The sequence below is a fragment of the Ursus americanus genome, chromosome 19, assembly GCF_024610735.1.
Source record: "Ursus americanus isolate L20-20 chromosome 19, mUrsAme1.1.p, whole genome shotgun sequence".
Classification (NCBI taxonomy): domain Eukaryota; kingdom Metazoa; phylum Chordata; class Mammalia; order Carnivora; family Ursidae; genus Ursus; species Ursus americanus.
Genome location: NC_142145.1, coordinates 37,676,136 through 37,694,048, shown reverse-complemented (window position 1 = coordinate 37,694,048; position 17,913 = coordinate 37,676,136). Strand labels below are relative to the sequence as shown.

At 33.9% G+C, this 17,913-nt stretch overlaps 1 protein-coding gene across 1 annotated transcript in view; it reads right to left on the bottom strand.

Annotated features, from left to right (window-relative positions):
- CCDC178 (coiled-coil domain containing 178) overlaps nt 1-9,972 on the bottom strand; it is a 372,754-nt gene extending 362,782 nt beyond the window's left edge. The window contains exon 1 of the mRNA XM_087869978.1: nt 9,699-9,972. Within this exon, the coding sequence (XP_087726104.1) occupies nt 9,699-9,972 (274 nt within the window). The remainder of the gene's footprint in view (nt 1-9,698) is intronic.
- Nucleotides 9,973-17,913: the final 7,941 nt, after the last annotated feature.

Sequence of the window (17,913 nt, the reverse complement as noted above, 5' to 3'; positions counted from 1 at the left end):
CAAAAGATCCTGCAGAACCAAAGCAATCATGAGGGGAAAAAAAGAACCATCACACTTCATTATTTCAAACTATATTACAGAGCTATAATAATCAAGAAAGTATGGTACTGGCATAAAAACATACACAAAAATCAGTAGAATAGAATAGAGAGCCCAGGGAAAAAGCTCACTCTGGTGTTAGTGGAACCCAAGCAGGCCAGCTCCCTCTGGGGGGGGGGGGGGGGCAATGATCATAAGGAAACTGGACTTGAGAAAAGAGTGGGAAACATGAATGAGATTCTTGACATAGAGATAAAGAATAACATACCAGAGAAAAAGAGCTCAAAAAATGAAATGAAAAAAATACTTGATGAAAGGAATAGCAGGATGGCAGAAGCAGAGGAATGAATTACAACACAGAGTAACGGAAAGTAATCAAGTTGAACAAAAGAGAGAAAAAAAGAATTACACAAAATGAAAATAGATTTAGAGAACTCAGTGACTCCATCAATCATAATTAATAACATTTGTATTATAGGAGTCCCAGAAGAAGAGAAAGAAAAGGGAGCAGAAAACTTTAAGAAATAATAGCTGAAAACATCCCTAATCTGGGAAAGTAAACAGATATCCAGATTCAGGAGGCACAGAGAACTCCCATCAAAATCAATAAAAGCAGACCCACACTACAACATAATGTAATTAAACTTGCTAAATACAATGATACAGAAAAATATCTTAAGATCAGCAACACAAAAGAAGTTATTAACTTATAAGAGAAAACCCATAAGGCTAGCAGGAGATGTTTCAGCAGAAAATTTGCAAGCCAGAAGAGAGTAGTACAATATATGCAAAGTGCTGAATAGGAAAAATCTGCAGCCAAGAATACTCTATCCAGCAAGGATCATTCAGAATAGAAAGAGAGATAGAGTTTCCCAAACAAAAACTAAAGGGGTTCGTAACCACTAAACCAACCCTGCAAGATCTCTAAAAGGGGACTCTTTTAGTGGAAAGGAGAGACCAAAAGTGACAGTACAAAGGAGGAAACACAAAAACAGTGAAAACGAAAAGTTTCTGTAAAAAATCAATCAAGGAGCTCACAAAGAAAAGGACATAAAATATGACACCATATACCTAAAACACGGGAAGCAGAGTAAAGAATGGGTTCAAACTTGAGCGATCATCAACTTGATATAGACTGCTGTATGCAGAGGAGGTTATATAGAACCCTAATGATAACCATATATCAAAAACCAGTAATAAACAGGCAAAGAACAAAGAGAAAGAAATCCAAATATTTAACTAAAGAAAAACAACAAAACATGAAAAAGACAAGAAAGGTACAGAGAAAATCTATAAAAACAACCACAAGTAACAAAATGCCAATAAATACATATCAATAATTACTTTGAATGTAAATGGACTAAACACTCCAATCAAAAGGCACAGGGTGAAGAATGAAAAAAAAAGTAAGACCCATCCATATGCTGCCTATAAGAGACTCATTTTAGACCCAAAGACATTTGAAGATTGAAAGTGAGGGGATGGAGAAACATCTATCACACAAATGGATGTCAAAACAAAGCAGGAGTAGCAATACTTATTTCACCAAAATAGACTTTAAAACAAATACTGTAACAAGAGACAAAGGATACTATATCATAATAGAGGGGACAATACAATATGAAGACGTAACAATTGTAAATATCTATGTACCCAACATAGGAGCATTCAAATACATAAACAGTTAATAACAAATATAAAGGAACTAATTGATAATAATATAATAATAGTAGGGTACATTAACACCCCACTTACATCAATGGAAAGATCATCTAAACAGAAAATCAACAAGAAAACAAAGGCTTCGAATGATACATAAGAACGGATAGATTTAACAGATATGTTCAGAACAAATTCATCCTAAAACAGCAGAATATACATTCTTTTCAAGTGCACATGAACATTCTCCAGAATAGATCAAATAATAGCCCATAAAACCAGCCTCAACAAAATCAAGAAGATCAAAGTCATACCATGTATCTTCTCTGACCACAAGGCTATGAACCTAAAGTCACCTACAACAATGAAGATCGAAGTCATACCATGCAATTTCTCTGACCACAAGGCTATGAATCTAAAGTCACCTACAACAAGAAATCTGAAAAGACCACAAATGAGTGGAGGTTACATAACATGCCACTAAACAATAAATACTTTAAGCAGGAAATAAAAAAAGAAATAAGAAAGTACATGGAAACAAATGAAAATGAAAACACAATGGCCTAAAACCTTTGAGATGCAACAAAAGCAGTTCTAAGAGGGAAGTTTATAGCAGTATAGGCCTACCTCAAGAAGCAAGAAAAAAAAAATTAAATAAACAACCTAAACTTACAAGCTGTGAAAGAACAACAAACAAAACCTAAAATCAGCAAAATGAAGGAAATAATAAACAGTGGAGAGAAAAATGATATAGAAACTAAAAAGACAATAAAACAAATCAATAAAACCAGGAACTGGTTCTTTGAAAAAATTAATAGAATTGATAAACTTCTAGCAAGACTTATCAAAAAGAAAAGAGAAAGGATCAAAGTCACAAATGAGAGAGGAAAAATAACAACCCACACCACAGAAATACAAAAAATATAAGAGAATATTATGAAAATCAAGATACCAATTGGACAACCTAGAAGATATAAATTCCCAGAAACATATAAACTACCAAAACTGAAACAGGAAGAAATAGAAAATTTGAACAGACTGATACCAGCAAAGAAACTGAATCAGTAATCAAAAACTCCCAACAAACAAAAGTTCAGGACCAAATGGCTTCACGGGCAAATTCTGCCAAACATTTAAAGAAGAGTTAATACCTATTCTCAAACTTTTCCAAAAAACAGAAAAGAAAGGAACACTTCCAAATTCATTCTATAAGGCCAGCATTATACTGATACCAAAATCAGATGAAAACACCACTAAAAAAGAGAACTATAGGCCAATATTCCTGATGAACACAGATGCAAAAACTGTCAATAAACTACTAGGAAACTGAATTCAACAATACATGAAAAAAATCATTCACCACAATCAGATAGGCTTTATTTTTGGGATGCAAAGGAGAAAGGATAAAAACCATATGATCATTTCAATAGATGCAGAAAAAGCATTTGACAAAGCACAACATCCAGTCACGAAAAAAACCATCAACAACGTAGGTCTAGAGGGAACACACCTCAACATCATAAAGGCCATATATGAAAAACCCACAGCAGACATCATTCTCAATGGAGAAAAACTGAGAGCTTTCCCCCTAAGGTCGGGAACAACACAAGGATGTTCACTCTCACTAACTACTTCTATTCAACACAATATTGGAAGCTGTAGCCACAGCAAGTCAGTAAAGTCTCAGGAAAAAATCATAATGGATGTACAAAATCAATGTACAGAAATCTGTTGCATTCTATACACCAATAATGAAGCAGCAGAAAGAGAAAAATTAAGAAAACAATCCCATTTACAAGTGCACCAAAAACACAAGCAGTAATTTCTTTGATATCAGCTGTAGCAACTTTTTTCTAGATATTTCTCCTGAGGAAAGAGGAACAAAAGCAGAAATAAACTACTGGGACTACTTCAAAATGAAAAGCTTCTGCACAGCAAAGGATACAATCAACAAAACTAAAAGGCAACATACTGAATGGGAGAAGATATTTACAAATGACATATCTGATAAAGGGTTTGTATGCAAAATATATAAAGATCTAATAAATTCCAACACCCAAAAATAATTATCCAATTAATAAATGGACAGAAGACATGAATAGATATTTGTCCAAAGAAGACATACAGATGGCCAACAGACACATGAAAAGATGCTCAACATCACTGATCATCAGGGAAATGCAAATCAAACCTACAGTGCGATATCACCTCACACCTGTCTGGCTAAAATCAAAGACAAGAAACAATAGGTGTTGACAAAGATATGGAGAAAGAGGAACCCTCATGCACTATTGGTGGGAATGCAAACTGGTGCAGCCACTATGGAAAATAGTATGGAGGTTCCTAAAAAAGTTAAAAATAGAATTACCCTACGATCCAGCAACTTCACTACTGGGAATTTACCCAAAGAATACAAAAACACTAATTTAAAGGGATACATGCACCCCTGTGCTTATAGCAACATTATTTACAATAGTCAAGATATGGAAGCAGCCAAATTGTTCATCAACTGACGAATGGATAAAGAAGATGTGCTATACAGTCAGCCATAAATACCATTACTCTATTATATTATAATACTATTCAGCCCTAAAAATAATGAAATCTTGCCATATGCAACAACATGGATGGAGCTAGAGAGTATAATGCTAAGGAAATAAGTAGTCAGAAAAACACAAATACCATATGATTTCCTTCATATGTGGAATTTAGGAAACTAAACAAATGAGCAAAGGGAAAAAGAGAAAGAGAGACAAAGAAACAGACTCTCAATTATGGAGAACAAACTGATGGTTATCAGAGACTATGGGGGGATTAAATAGGTGATGGGGATTAAGGAGGGCACTCATGATGAGCACTGGTTGATACATGGAATTCTTGAATCATTATATTGTACACCTGAAACTATATAACACTGTAAATAAAATAAAAGTTACACTTAAATAAAAATAAACCAAAGAAGATTTATCACTTTCATAAATAAATAAATAGTGCTAGGAAAACCAGACATTCACATGCAAAGGAATGAGACCAGTCACCTATATTACACAACTTACAATAATTAACTTGGAATGGATTAAACACTTAAATGTAAGATCGGAAACCATAAAACTCCTAAAAGAATATATGGAGAAAAAATTCCTTGACATTGGAATTGACATCTTCTAAGGATTCTCTCAATATGACACCAAAAACCAAAAGCACAACCAACCAAAACTAAAATCAGTAAGTGGCACTACATCAAGCTTAAAAGCTTCTGCACACCAAAAAACAAAATACAATATAATGAAAAAGCAACCTATAGAATGGGAGAAAATATTTACATACCATCTATCTGATAAGTCATTAATATCTAAAATATATAAGGAAATTATACAACTCAATTACATAAAAACAAATAATTTTAAAATGACAAAGGTCCTAAGTAGACATTGTTCCAAAGAAGACATACAAATGGACGACAAGTACATGACAAGGTATTCAACATCACTAATCATCAGGGAAATACACATCACCACCATGAGATATCATCTCATATCTGTTACAGCAGCTATTATCAAAAAAGACAAGAGATGCCAAATGTAGAGGTAAGGGAAATCCTCATGTACTCTTGGTGCAAATATAAATTTATACTGCCATAGCCATTACAGAAAACAGTACCAAGAAGTGAAAAACAGAACTTCCATGTGATGTAGCAATCCCATTTCTGGGTATATATCTAAAGGAAATGAAATCACTATCTCAAAGAGATATCAGTACCCTCATGGTCACTACAGCATTACGACAATAGCAACTTAAGTATCCATATATAGATATATATGTACACACATACACTATATATACACTATATATACACCATATATATATATATATATATAACATATAAATGACACAATGGGCTATTGTTCAACCATAAAAAAGAAAATCCTGTCATTTGAAACAACATGAATGGACCTTAAGGGAATTACACTGAATGAAATAAGACAGAGAAAGACAAAACCAAATGATCTCACTTGTATGTAGTATCTAAAAAAGCCACCAAACTCATAGAAACAGAGAGTGGAACAGCAGTTGCCACGGGCTGGGAAGTGGGGGAAATGAGATGTTGAGTCAAAGGAAACAAACTTCCAGTTGTAAGAAGAATAAGTTTATATAAAATACAGCATGGTGATTATAGTAACTAAGTTGCTATGAAAGATTCTACATGTTCTCACCATAACAACAACAACAACAAAATGGTAATTATGTAAACTTAAGTATGTGTTCAATAATCTTACTGTGGTAAACATCTCACAATATGCACATGTAACAAATCATCAAAACATATGTTGTGTAAGTGTAACATGTACAATGTGGTAAATTTTAACTCAATGAAAATGTAGGTCCACAAAAAAAAATTTTCTGAGAATATTTGTGATATCTTTACTCCTAAGAGCGGAAATTGGAAACAATCTCAATGCCCATCAATAGAAAATTAAATTTTAAAAAATACAGTGCAGTGAAATAGTATAATGCTACTAAACTTCAAATACATGGAATAACATTGATATATCTCAAAAATACACTGAGCAAAAATAATCAGAGACAAAAAAATGGATATTTTATAGTTCCATTATTATGAAGTTCAAAAAAACCAAAACTAAACTATTGTGATAGATACCAAATACTGATTGCCTATAGTAGGTGAGAAACTTTCTGGGGTAATGAAAATTTTTTTATCCCAAAATGGGCAGTGGTTCTACATTTATCATGTATACGTTTATCCAAATACATTCAATTACAAATTTAAAGCTTGAGCATTTCACTACACGTAAATTATGAAATAGGAAATACAATGTTTATTCTAATGGCATTAAATATTTTGATAGATTATATAAATATAAATAAATATAAGATTTAAAAACTTGTAGGATATCTTATGCTAATATTTAATAACCATTACAAGTAGGGTATTTATATTCCAAAACCCCACTACAGAATGAAATGAGGCTAAAGCAAATTCTTAGCAAAACATAAAAGATATGAGTATTGTAAAAGTAAAAATATGATAGAAGATAGCACTAGCCAAATAACTATAATATATATGAATGATCTAAATTTATCCAAAAAGAATAACCAAATAAGAATTATACAGAAAAACTGTAAACAAATACTTTTTTTTACTAAGAAAACTTTTTGTGATCAAATTATAAAGGTATGTTTCTGCATAGAATTGCACATGATGACTTTAAGACCAAAATTATTATTAGAAATAAAGGATACTTTATACTGGTAAGAAGGTCAATCCATCAGTAAGCTGTAACAATCATAAACATATACAAACTTAACAGAGCCTCAAGATGAAGTTAAAGCTGACATAATTGAAGGAAGAAATAGACAATTCGACAATAGTGGGAGACTTCAACTGCCTAATTTAAATAATGGATGAAACAACTAGATAGAAGATAGACAAGTAAAGAGTTTTGAAAACATGATAAACCAACTATACCTAAGAAACAACTACATAGTACTTCACTAAGAGCAGAAAATACATTTTTCTCAAGTGCATATGAAACATTCTCTATAATAGAGCACATATGATGCCATAAATAAGTTCCAATACATTTGAATGGTGTTGAAATCATACAAAGTATCTCCTTTGACTACAATGTTAAAAATAGAAATCGGTAACCAAAGAAAATTTGGGAAATTTTCAAATATGTGAACTTTAAACACAATCCTAAATAAATAATGGGTCAAAAAAGACATCACAAGGGAAATTAGAAAATACTTTGAGATGAATGAAAACAAAAAGACAACACAACTAGACACATAATTAGTTTAGTAAAATCAGTGACCAGAGGGAAATACATAGCTATATATTCCCATATGAAATAAAAGAACTTTTGTCACATCCTAAGAAAAAGAGCAAACTAAATCCAGAGAGAAAGAGAAATATTAGGAAATAAATCCTCACAAAATACTAGCCAAATCCAACAGCATGAAAAAAAGGATTATGCAGCATACCCAAGTGAGATTATCCTAGAAATGTTCCAACATATGAAAATCAATGAATGCAATAAGAATAAAGGGAAGAAACCACATAAGCATTCAATAGATGCAAAAAAAGTATTTGACAAAATTCAATCCCATTCATGGTAAACACACACAACAAAACAGGAATAGAGAGAAACGTTTTCAACAGGATAATCTTTGCGAAAAACCCCCCAGCAAACATCACAATTTATGGTAAAAAAGTAAAAGTTTCCCTTTAAGATCAGGAAACAGACAAGCATATCTATACTTTGCCACTTCTTTTCAATATTGTTCTGGAGATTCTAGCCACAGTAATTAGACCAATAAATAAATAAATAAATAAATAAATAAATAAATAAAATAAAAAGCATCAAAAAGATACTTTTTGATTGGTAATAAAATTAACAGAAGTGCAAGACTTCTTCACTAAAATCTACAAAACATTGTTGAAAAAAAAATTAATGCCTAAGTAAATACAAAGGTACTCTGTATGAGTATTCTGGAAGACATAATCTTGTTACGATGCCCAAATCCCTAAAATCGGTCCACAGATTCAATGTGATCCTAAAATTCACATGGAAATGCAAGGGACTCAGATTAGCCAAAAGGAACAGTGTTGGAGAAATCACACTTCTAGTTTTAAAAATTACTACAAAACTATAATACACAGTATGGTACTGGCATAAGAATAGACATGTAGATCAATGGAGTAGAACTGAGATTCATCAAATAAACCCATATCTATGGCCTGTTGATTTTAACAAAGGTGGCAAGACTATTCAATTAGAAAAAAAAAAAAGTCTCTTTTTCAACAGATGGTACTAGGACAACTGGAGATATACATGTAAAAAAATGAATTTTGACTCCTACCATAAATCATATGTAAGAATGAACTCAAATGCATCATAAACTTAAATGCAAGAGCTAATACTATAAAACTCCTGGAAGAAAACAAAGGTGTAAATATTTGTGACCTTGAGTTTCTTTGAAGTGACATCGAAGGAACAAGCAATTTTAAAAATTAGATAAACTGGCTTCATCTAATAAAATTTTTTGTCCTACAAAGAACAAAATCAAGAAGATAAAAATACAACCCTTACTATGGGTGAAAACATTTGCAAATCATGTATCCCGTAAAGATCTAGTTTCTGAAATACGTAAAGAATTTCTACAACTCAAGGTTTAAAAAAAAAAAAACCACCCAGTTTTAAAATGACAAAAGATTTAAAGACATTTCTCCAAAGATAAACCAATGGCCAGTGTGCACATACAGAGATCTCTCATTAGAGAAATGCAAATCAAAACCACAATGAAATGTCACTTCATGGCCAGTAATAATGACTTAAAAACAAACAAACAAACAAACAAACAACAACAACGACAACAAAAACCCACAAGAAACACAATATAACAATCCCTGACAAGGGTGTGGAAAAACTGGAATCCTCATATACTGCCCGTTTGGAATGTAAAATACTGCAGCTGTTACAGAAAAAAATTTGGCAATTACTCAAAGTTAAACATCAAGTTACCAAACGACCCAGCAAGTCCAGTCCTAAGTGTTTTCCCAACAGAAATAAGAACATATGCCCCCATAAAAACTTGTACTCAAACACTCATAAAAACATTATTCACAACAGCCCCAAAGTGGAAACGCAAATATCCATCTAGTGATGATGAATAAACAATACATGGAATATTCATACTATGTAATATTATTCAGCAATAAAATGGAACCTTGACAAAATTCTAGGTTAATAGAAGACAGACACACAAAGCCCACTATTTCACGAATTCATTCATATGGAATGTCCAGAATGGTGTCCCATCCGGCCTCCCCCACCCCCACTGGCCAAATAAATTCCTGCTGTGAGGGCATTCGTTACCTCTGAAATCTTGAGATAAATACTGAAAGAAACGGCATCAGTGCTTATGCTGAGTGACGGCACCAAATGGTCCTAAAAAGCTGTGAGACTGCACCTCACTGTGCCCCAACAGTCTGCAGGTGCCCTGAGGGATATGTGAGAGCTCGGGGCCGCGCTCCATTGACCGCAAGGCGCAGGCGCCACTGGGTGGTCTGCCCACAACTTGTCCAGGAAGTTGTGTGGGGCTGGGAGCCCTCGTGCAAGACTTTGCGCTTGCGCGTCTCCACCACGACCTGGCTGGAGCGGCTGCTGTGGTTGAAAGGGTCCGTGAGCAGGATCTGCCGGTGGCCAAATACGCACTAGGGGAAAGCCTGACCGCCCTGTGGGACTTCATGCCGGCGGTAAAGTAAAGGACTCCCTGAGGAGCAGTAGGCCTTCATGATAAACATGGAGGTGCCAGCCACCTGGGACTCCTTGAAGACGTGGCCTTCCTGCGGCCCCTGGAGCTCCACAGGTTGGATGGGCCCCCTGCGCCGGCGCCAGCTGTCAGTGCGCTGCAGGAAAGTGGTGCCACGCCAGGGCGTGGTCTGGATGGCGTCTTTATACAGCGTCACATCGCAGACGTCAAAGCACACGCCTTGCACTTTGTGCTAGCTTGGCAGCCCTTCTGGAATCCCGCCACCAGGGTATCCTTGATTTCACTGAGGTACTGTACAGTCCTGGTGATGTCGTTGAAGATGTTGGGCGGGTGCCAGCAGGCCCTAAGCACCAGATCTTGCGGGTCTGGGCCAATCTAGGCCAGGTGCCACTCATACTTTTAGGCCAGACAGTGGCCTGCTGCTTCAATTACTGGTGGGCCCACACCTCGCCCTGGTTACTGTCCTCTGCCAGGTGGTCGCGGAAGGGTCGCACCTTCATGTACAGCGGATTGTGCTGATTTGGGGATTTGGACAGGAAGCGCACCTTTGACTCTGGGTCGGATTTCTTGATAGGGGTGCAGGTGTGGTCCTCCTCCAGGTTCTTTAAGCAAATCTCCAGGTGCAGCTCACAGTCACCGGTGATTGTGGGATCCCAGGATACCCTGCTCAGTGATGCACTGCTCTGTGGGGTCCGGTTTGGCCAGCTGCCTCGGCCCCTCCACCAGCTTGGGTAGGTCTGCAGGGTTCTAGGCCTCCACCGTGAAAGTGATGACAAACCGTACGTTGAACTTCATCACCTGCGTGTTGTGGGTGTTCCCCAGGGTGGTGGTGGTACCAGTTTTCGGCAGGAATTGGTCAACGCACATCAGACCTATGATATTCCCACCAGGGCACACAGGTTTGTGGTTGCCAGGGGCTGGGTGGAGGGGGAATAGGAAGTAGCTGCTAATGGTGTAGGGCTTCTTATAGGGGTTATGAAAGTTTTCTAGAATTAAATAACGTTGATAGTTACACAACCTTGTGATTATACTAAAAACACTGAATTGTACACTTTAAACAGGTGAATTTTATGGTATGTGAATATAAGTTTTTAGAAGTTAAGCAATATTAACCCAGAACAGCATTTAGTAAGGTGCATGCTGAGTAAACTCTGATTCAGATGAGTCTGATTTGATAATCCAGCCCTTTTTATAATATCTATGCTATCTCAAGGGAAATTTGTAACTTTAAATAATTATATCAGAAAAGAAAAGATCTAAAAACTAGTGATGTAAGCATCCGGATTAAGAATATGTGAAAAAACAAACCCAAAGAAAGTAGAAGGAAGAGAAGGGGTAATAATATCTGAAATTAATAAAATAGAAAACAGACCACCAACAACAAAAAACTCTAAAGATAATTAAAAAGATCAGAAATTACCACTTTGAAGAGTTTAGCACAAATAAACACATCTGGCAAAATTGATCAAGACAAAAGAGAAGAGAAACAAATACAATATTATGAATATAAAGGAGGAATAACTGCGTGTAGAGATATAAAAGTAAAAGATATTAGCAGTGAGTATATTTTAAATTTAACCAAATGAACAAATTCTTAAAAAATTATAACTTGCCAATAGTGAATTAAGAGTAAACAGAAAGCCTAACTAGCCTTATAACCAGTAGTTAATATCAATAGTTTATGTCCCTAAAAATTAATATGTAAGTTCAGCTAAACATTCAAGAAAATTAATTAAAATATTATTTTTTTCAGAGAGTAGAAAATGAAGAAACATTCCCTCAATCCAATTATGAAGTTATAAATACCTTGCTAACAAAAACAGACTAAAACAAGGTAAGTAAAAAAACTTAGGGACCGATGTTACTCCAGAGCATAGATGCAAAAATCCTAAACAAATGACTATTAAATCAAATCCAGCAATATAGTGAAAGAAAATTAAAAAAAATAAATTTCTCCCATGAATGAAAAGTTTAACAATTGAGAATCAATTTATGCAACTCATTAAAGATTAAAGAAGAAAAACTTAATCACAGAAAAATTTCAATAGATGTAGAAAAAACATTCATAAAATTCAATATGTGTTCATAATTTATAGTATGTTATAAAGATAACTTCAAAAATACCATCACGTTTAATGGTGAAGCATTAAAAGTCTCATTTTAAAAATCAGGAACAAGAAGATAAATGTGCATATTTTTATTGCTTCATTTAACGAGGTTCTGAAGGATCTAGACTAAGCAATAGAAGAGGGAAGGTGATAAAATTATAATGGGAAAAAAGTAAAAATCGAACCTCATTATTTTCAGATGATCTAACTTATTAGTGAATTAAGAAGACAGTTAAAATTGTAATATGAGATTAAATGTATAAAACTATATATGTATAATATTAGCATGTTTATATATAATATACAAAACTAAATGTGATTTGGGAGAAGTGAGAGAACTCGGGGTTCTATTTCTTAATGTGGGTCATGAGTGCACAGATTTCAATTTTATCAGTATTCTTTATAATTTACATATATGTTACAGGTATTTTTAATGTACAAAATATTTCCTATTCCAAAAAATAAGGCACTAATCTGTAGAAAAAAAATAGCACAGCCTCTCCCTCTTGTATGGAAAAGATATATTATGAAATACAAGAAATAGAAAAACTAATGCAGTATCAGTATCATAATTCAAATAAATATGTGATACTGCCATGAAATGCTGTTTTGTACTTACTGAAAATATTGCCTAAAAGTCACATTACAGGTGTAAGTTTGTAAAAAGGTACAGTTAATTGTAATAGAAATTATTATTCCAGAGCTATCCATTTGTAAACATGAGTCATGTGAAAATACTTTTGGTCAGCATATTTAATATCTGGCTGTGACTGTACAGAACAATTTGGAAACGTTTAATAATTTGTTATTTATTTCAGCTGAGAGCACAGAATAATTATCCAATTCTGTATGTTTATTGATAGTATAATAAGAATTTTAATATGACCACGGTAGTTTCATGATGATTGACACAACATAAGGAAAGGATTTATTTTTGATGTTAAGAAAAGTATTATGGTGAATATCATCTGGCAGAAGTTAATAAATAAGACCTCACACTGTGTTCTTGTGATATTAATGACAGAGTTAATGACAAACATTTTCAAAGGTTGGTACATAATTAGGTTCAGTACATCATCCAGCAAAGATTGCTTTGGGCTTAAAAGTTTGAAATCTGTCAAGACATAGCAATAAACACTGAGGTCTGATAAATTTCTATAGTTTGAACATAGATATCTCAATGCTTTGTTTGATGAGCTAAATATTCTCTGTAGTGTTGGTTGGTTTACACAGAGGATGGGGAGCTTAATGATGGTATGACGCCAAAGAGATAGAAGTTAATTTTAATCGGTAATCAGTATTTGTGCCAGCATTCCAAATATTAGTTCTAATGTCATTTAAATACAAATATTCTAAACTTACTAAGCAAATACCAAAAGACAATTGATTAACTTTATCATTTTACAATTCATATGCATGTACAGAAATAATCTATATCATAGAACACTCATATTCCATCAAATAAAATAATGTGGTATGTGGTTATATTTGTGTGTATCTCTCCATTGTGTAGACTAAAGACAGGTGGCCTGCCTTAAAAATATGATTAACGTTCTCCTGATGTATCACATATAGGAGTTTTTGCTTGAAAATCAGGGTAGACTAGTCAGTTTCTGTTGCAATACAAAATAAATAGACTTTGTCAGGTCATTCAAAGGGAAGCCATCCGCTTAGATCTCAAGTGTCTTGGAACAAACTATTAGTTTTTAATTAATATTGTAATCCAAAAAGTTTGAAAAGTTCTTTTCAAGTATTTAAACAAGAGATATGTACAAGTATGATTTGATTATCTTCTTCCCAAATTGTATCTTTGGGAAAATTGTTTTAAGTGAATAACCTGGTCCATATTGCTAATCTGAGATGGAAATCAGTTTCCAAAAATGAAAATCTTTTGCTTAAACTGCAATACATAAACTCTATGACAGTGAAAAGACATGATTTTTTTTCAACTAATACTGGTACAGTGAATAAAGAGCTAAAAACCAAAGTTACTGAAATACTGTGAAAGTGAAATGTGGTGATGAATACTAAAATCGTACTCAAGATTGATAATTCTACATGAAATCCCTAGTGCAATGTCCTCAACCATGTTTGGAATTCTAAATGATTGCTTTCTTCTGTAACCCCTGGTAGCTGGATTAAAATAATAGTCCCAATAAGTTTTTCCTCCCAGTGTTCACCTTTATGTCCAATGTGACTTTATACCATCCATCATCAAAAGATAGACTTTAGCCCCTTGCTTCTTGACTCTGGGCTGGTCCTGTGACCTGCTTTGGCCAATAAAATACAACAAATAGTAGTGTGGCAGTTTTGAGCCTTGATCTCAAGAAGCCTTGTGAGCTTCTGTTCCTTCTCTCAAGCCATGAGATCAAAGCCAGTGGAAGACTAGGAGAGACACCATAGTGCAGAAATGAATCAGCCCAGTTTTCCCAGCCAAGGACATCAGCCTGTGAAAGATCAAACCCCAAAAGAGCAGAATTAGTAGCCGTGATTAGTTGACTTGTGCAGATGTATGAGTGAGCCATCCTGAGTCCACCTGAGATTAGCAGAACCATCCAGCACACTCCTGCATAGGTAAACTAAAATGAATATTTATGATGCTGTATGCATCTGCATTTTTTGGTTGGTTATTATGTAGCATTAGTACATCAGGGATAACTTGACTATCAATGAACTACACAGACTATTGTTCCCAGGTAAACTACTCAAGGCAAAATTGTATACCAAGGATTGGCAGATGTTTTCTATAAAGGATCAGATAGTAAAAAATTTAGGTTTTGTGGGCCATATGCAATCTCTGTTGCATAGTCCTCTTTGTTTCTTTTTTTCCCTCTTTTCTTTTCTTTTCTTTTCTTTTCTTTCTTTCTTTTTTTTTTTTACAGCTCTTTAGAAATGTGAAACCATTTTTAGCATTTAAGCTGTGGAAAAAGGGCTGCTGTCCAAATTTGGCCCATGGGCTGTAATTTGCTGACATCTGTTCTATATCATGCAAAGACATGATATTGGTAACAAAATGCAGAGTAAAAGATGTTTGGACTCAGAATGCAAAGTAATGCAATAAAATCTAATACAATTTACAAGATAGAATTATCAAGTATTTTCATTTTTAACTTTGTGTTGTCTTCAGTGGGTGCTGGTAAAATTTTAATAACTAGCTATTGTTATCAACCAGTTTCAAGCAATCAGTGGAGCAGAATTGAGATAAAAGTGATTGGCTCAGATGAGACAGTAAGAGCTGGCTTTGTTGTACTACCTATACATTGTATTGCCTACACTTTACTTCAGTAGTAATTATAAAAGAAATTAATTATAATCCAGACAGGGGTTTTCCTTAAACTGACTTACTCCTTTCATTTACCTCACCTTCATAGTCCCAGTAAGGTTTGTTGTGTGACCCTTTGTCCTGGAGAAGACTACTATCTTTGTAGCTTACCTTCTATGATTTACTTAATTGTATTTACTGATGACCTAGTTTCAAAGAAAAATCACTTAATGATAAACTTACTTTTCTTGGCTTGATCACCTTCAATGTTAGAACAGGAAATTGTCTTTTCAGGCATGGTTATTTACAATATTTTGAAACCTAATTAGAAAGAAAGATCTTTAAATATCATGAATCAAAAGTAGTATATATTTAAATTCTCTAAAAATTGTCAATTCAAGAACTGATAGTGTCAGGATAGGTTTCGAATATTAGATATATAAAAATCAATACTAAATTATGTTAAAAATTTAAGGAAATCCAACAGTATACTCTTCTTCCAATGAGAACTATTATGATCCTTTTTGGGAACACCAAATATAAAAATCCTCATTAAAAAGGAACCTTAGATCCTCCGCTTTGCTGGTAACTTAAACAGACGTCTGGCTTAGAGACTAGATATTTTAGCATTTATCATTGTAACTGTGGACTCTAAGCCCTATGGAGATTCTGGAAGCTATAATGCTTCATTTCCTATGATAAAGTTAAACCTTACCATTCTCTCTTCTTCACTTCTCCTCAGTTCCTTTTTTAAACATTTTATTATGGAGAAAGTCAAATATATACAAAGGTGAGAGAAAGTATAACGGATCTCTATGTGTCCTTCAACCAGTTTCAACTAGTGGTCAATATGAATTCTGTATACCCATCCACTGCCCTGTCTAACCTACCCTGTTCACAGTTAAGCAAATTTCAAATGTAGTATTGCATTTGTAAATATTTCAAGAATTTGTAAAACATAGCAATAATACCAATAATATAATTAAGACTTCTGATGATAATACTGTCTTAATATCACTAAACATACAGTCAGTATTTACATTTCTTTCATTGTCTTATATTTTTCACTGATTTTAAAAGTTTTTCAGAGTAATGATATACATTCAACTGAAATGTTTTTTAATTCCCTTTAATCTATAAGTTCTTTTTAATTCTCTTTATGTTTCTTTTCTCTATAATTTATTAATGTAGAAATCAAATATTTTATCCTTTAGAGTTTTGACATTGCTGACATCCTTATATTTAACAAGTTACTATGCAGTAATTCCTATAAATCAGCATTTATTAGAAATTTAAGCTACTGAATGGAAAGACTGTGATTCTATAACATAGAACTAATAGCTACCTCTTCTAATTTGTAGACCTAAAATATCATAGAGTTTAGAGATTAGAAATCACCTAGTTCATTTTTTTATTTTACAAATAAGGAAATCCTTACTGAAATTAGTAAGTTCATTCAGTGTAAAAAGACAGCTTAGGGAAGAGTGCTATGAAAGAAAACCATGAATCCCAAGTCCAGTGCTCCTTTAAGTAAGCCAGTCTACTTCATCAAGACCAACTTATTAAAGGAAAGGAAGCTATAGAAAAGTGCATCATTAAATTTTACTTTATATCAACATTTAATTTTTTAATTCAATGAAGCTTATAGTTGAAACAGAATCATTTTCTCTTCTATACAAAATTACATGAAAAATATAAGAAGAAAATTGTTATAGTAATGTAGAAGTGGATAACTTGGAAAATGCTCTTACAAATTAATACTAACAAAAATATGGTTAAAACATTTTTTAAATCTTCAAGAAAGCATCTGAGAACTAACAAGGTAATCATAAAAACCTGGTCCCAGATCTAGTAGAATACAGAAATCCACAGAGGTGAGACCAGCATGTAAGGCCACTTTTCTCAAGGGCACTATCTGATGTGAGAGAGGCATCTGAGAGGCTGGGCAGTACTTGCAACAGCCACAGGAAACTTTGGAAATAAAAGATAGAATCCAAATTCTGTCAAGTGTAGGTGCCCTGGAAAATTAACCCATTCCTAGGATTGAGACCCCAGAAGTCTATATCTTAAGGAACAAAATGAAACAGAAGTAAAGCCAATGTGAAGACTGCCAATACTGAAGCCCAGTCACAGATCATCTGCGTGACTCAGAATCTCTCATAAGGAAAGTGAATTAAGGTGATTCTTGCCCAGCACAAAATCAAAAGGTAACTCCACACACAAAGAGACTAGATAATAGAAATCACCAGAAAAGGAAAGATAACAGAAACTGACCCAAAGGTACTCTAGATAATGAAGTTACCAGATATAAACCACCTAACTATGCTTAACATATTTATAAGTATAACATCAAATTTTAAAATTTCAGAAATAAAAATTATGCAAATTGATACTGCAGATTTGAAAAGAAGTCTGTCAGAAATACATGGACTGCAGACTGCTATATCTGCGATTCTAGATTTTTTTTTTTTTTTTATTCAACAGAGACAGAGACAGCCAGCGAGAGAGGGAACACAAGCAGGGGAAGTGGGAGAGGAAGAAGCAGGC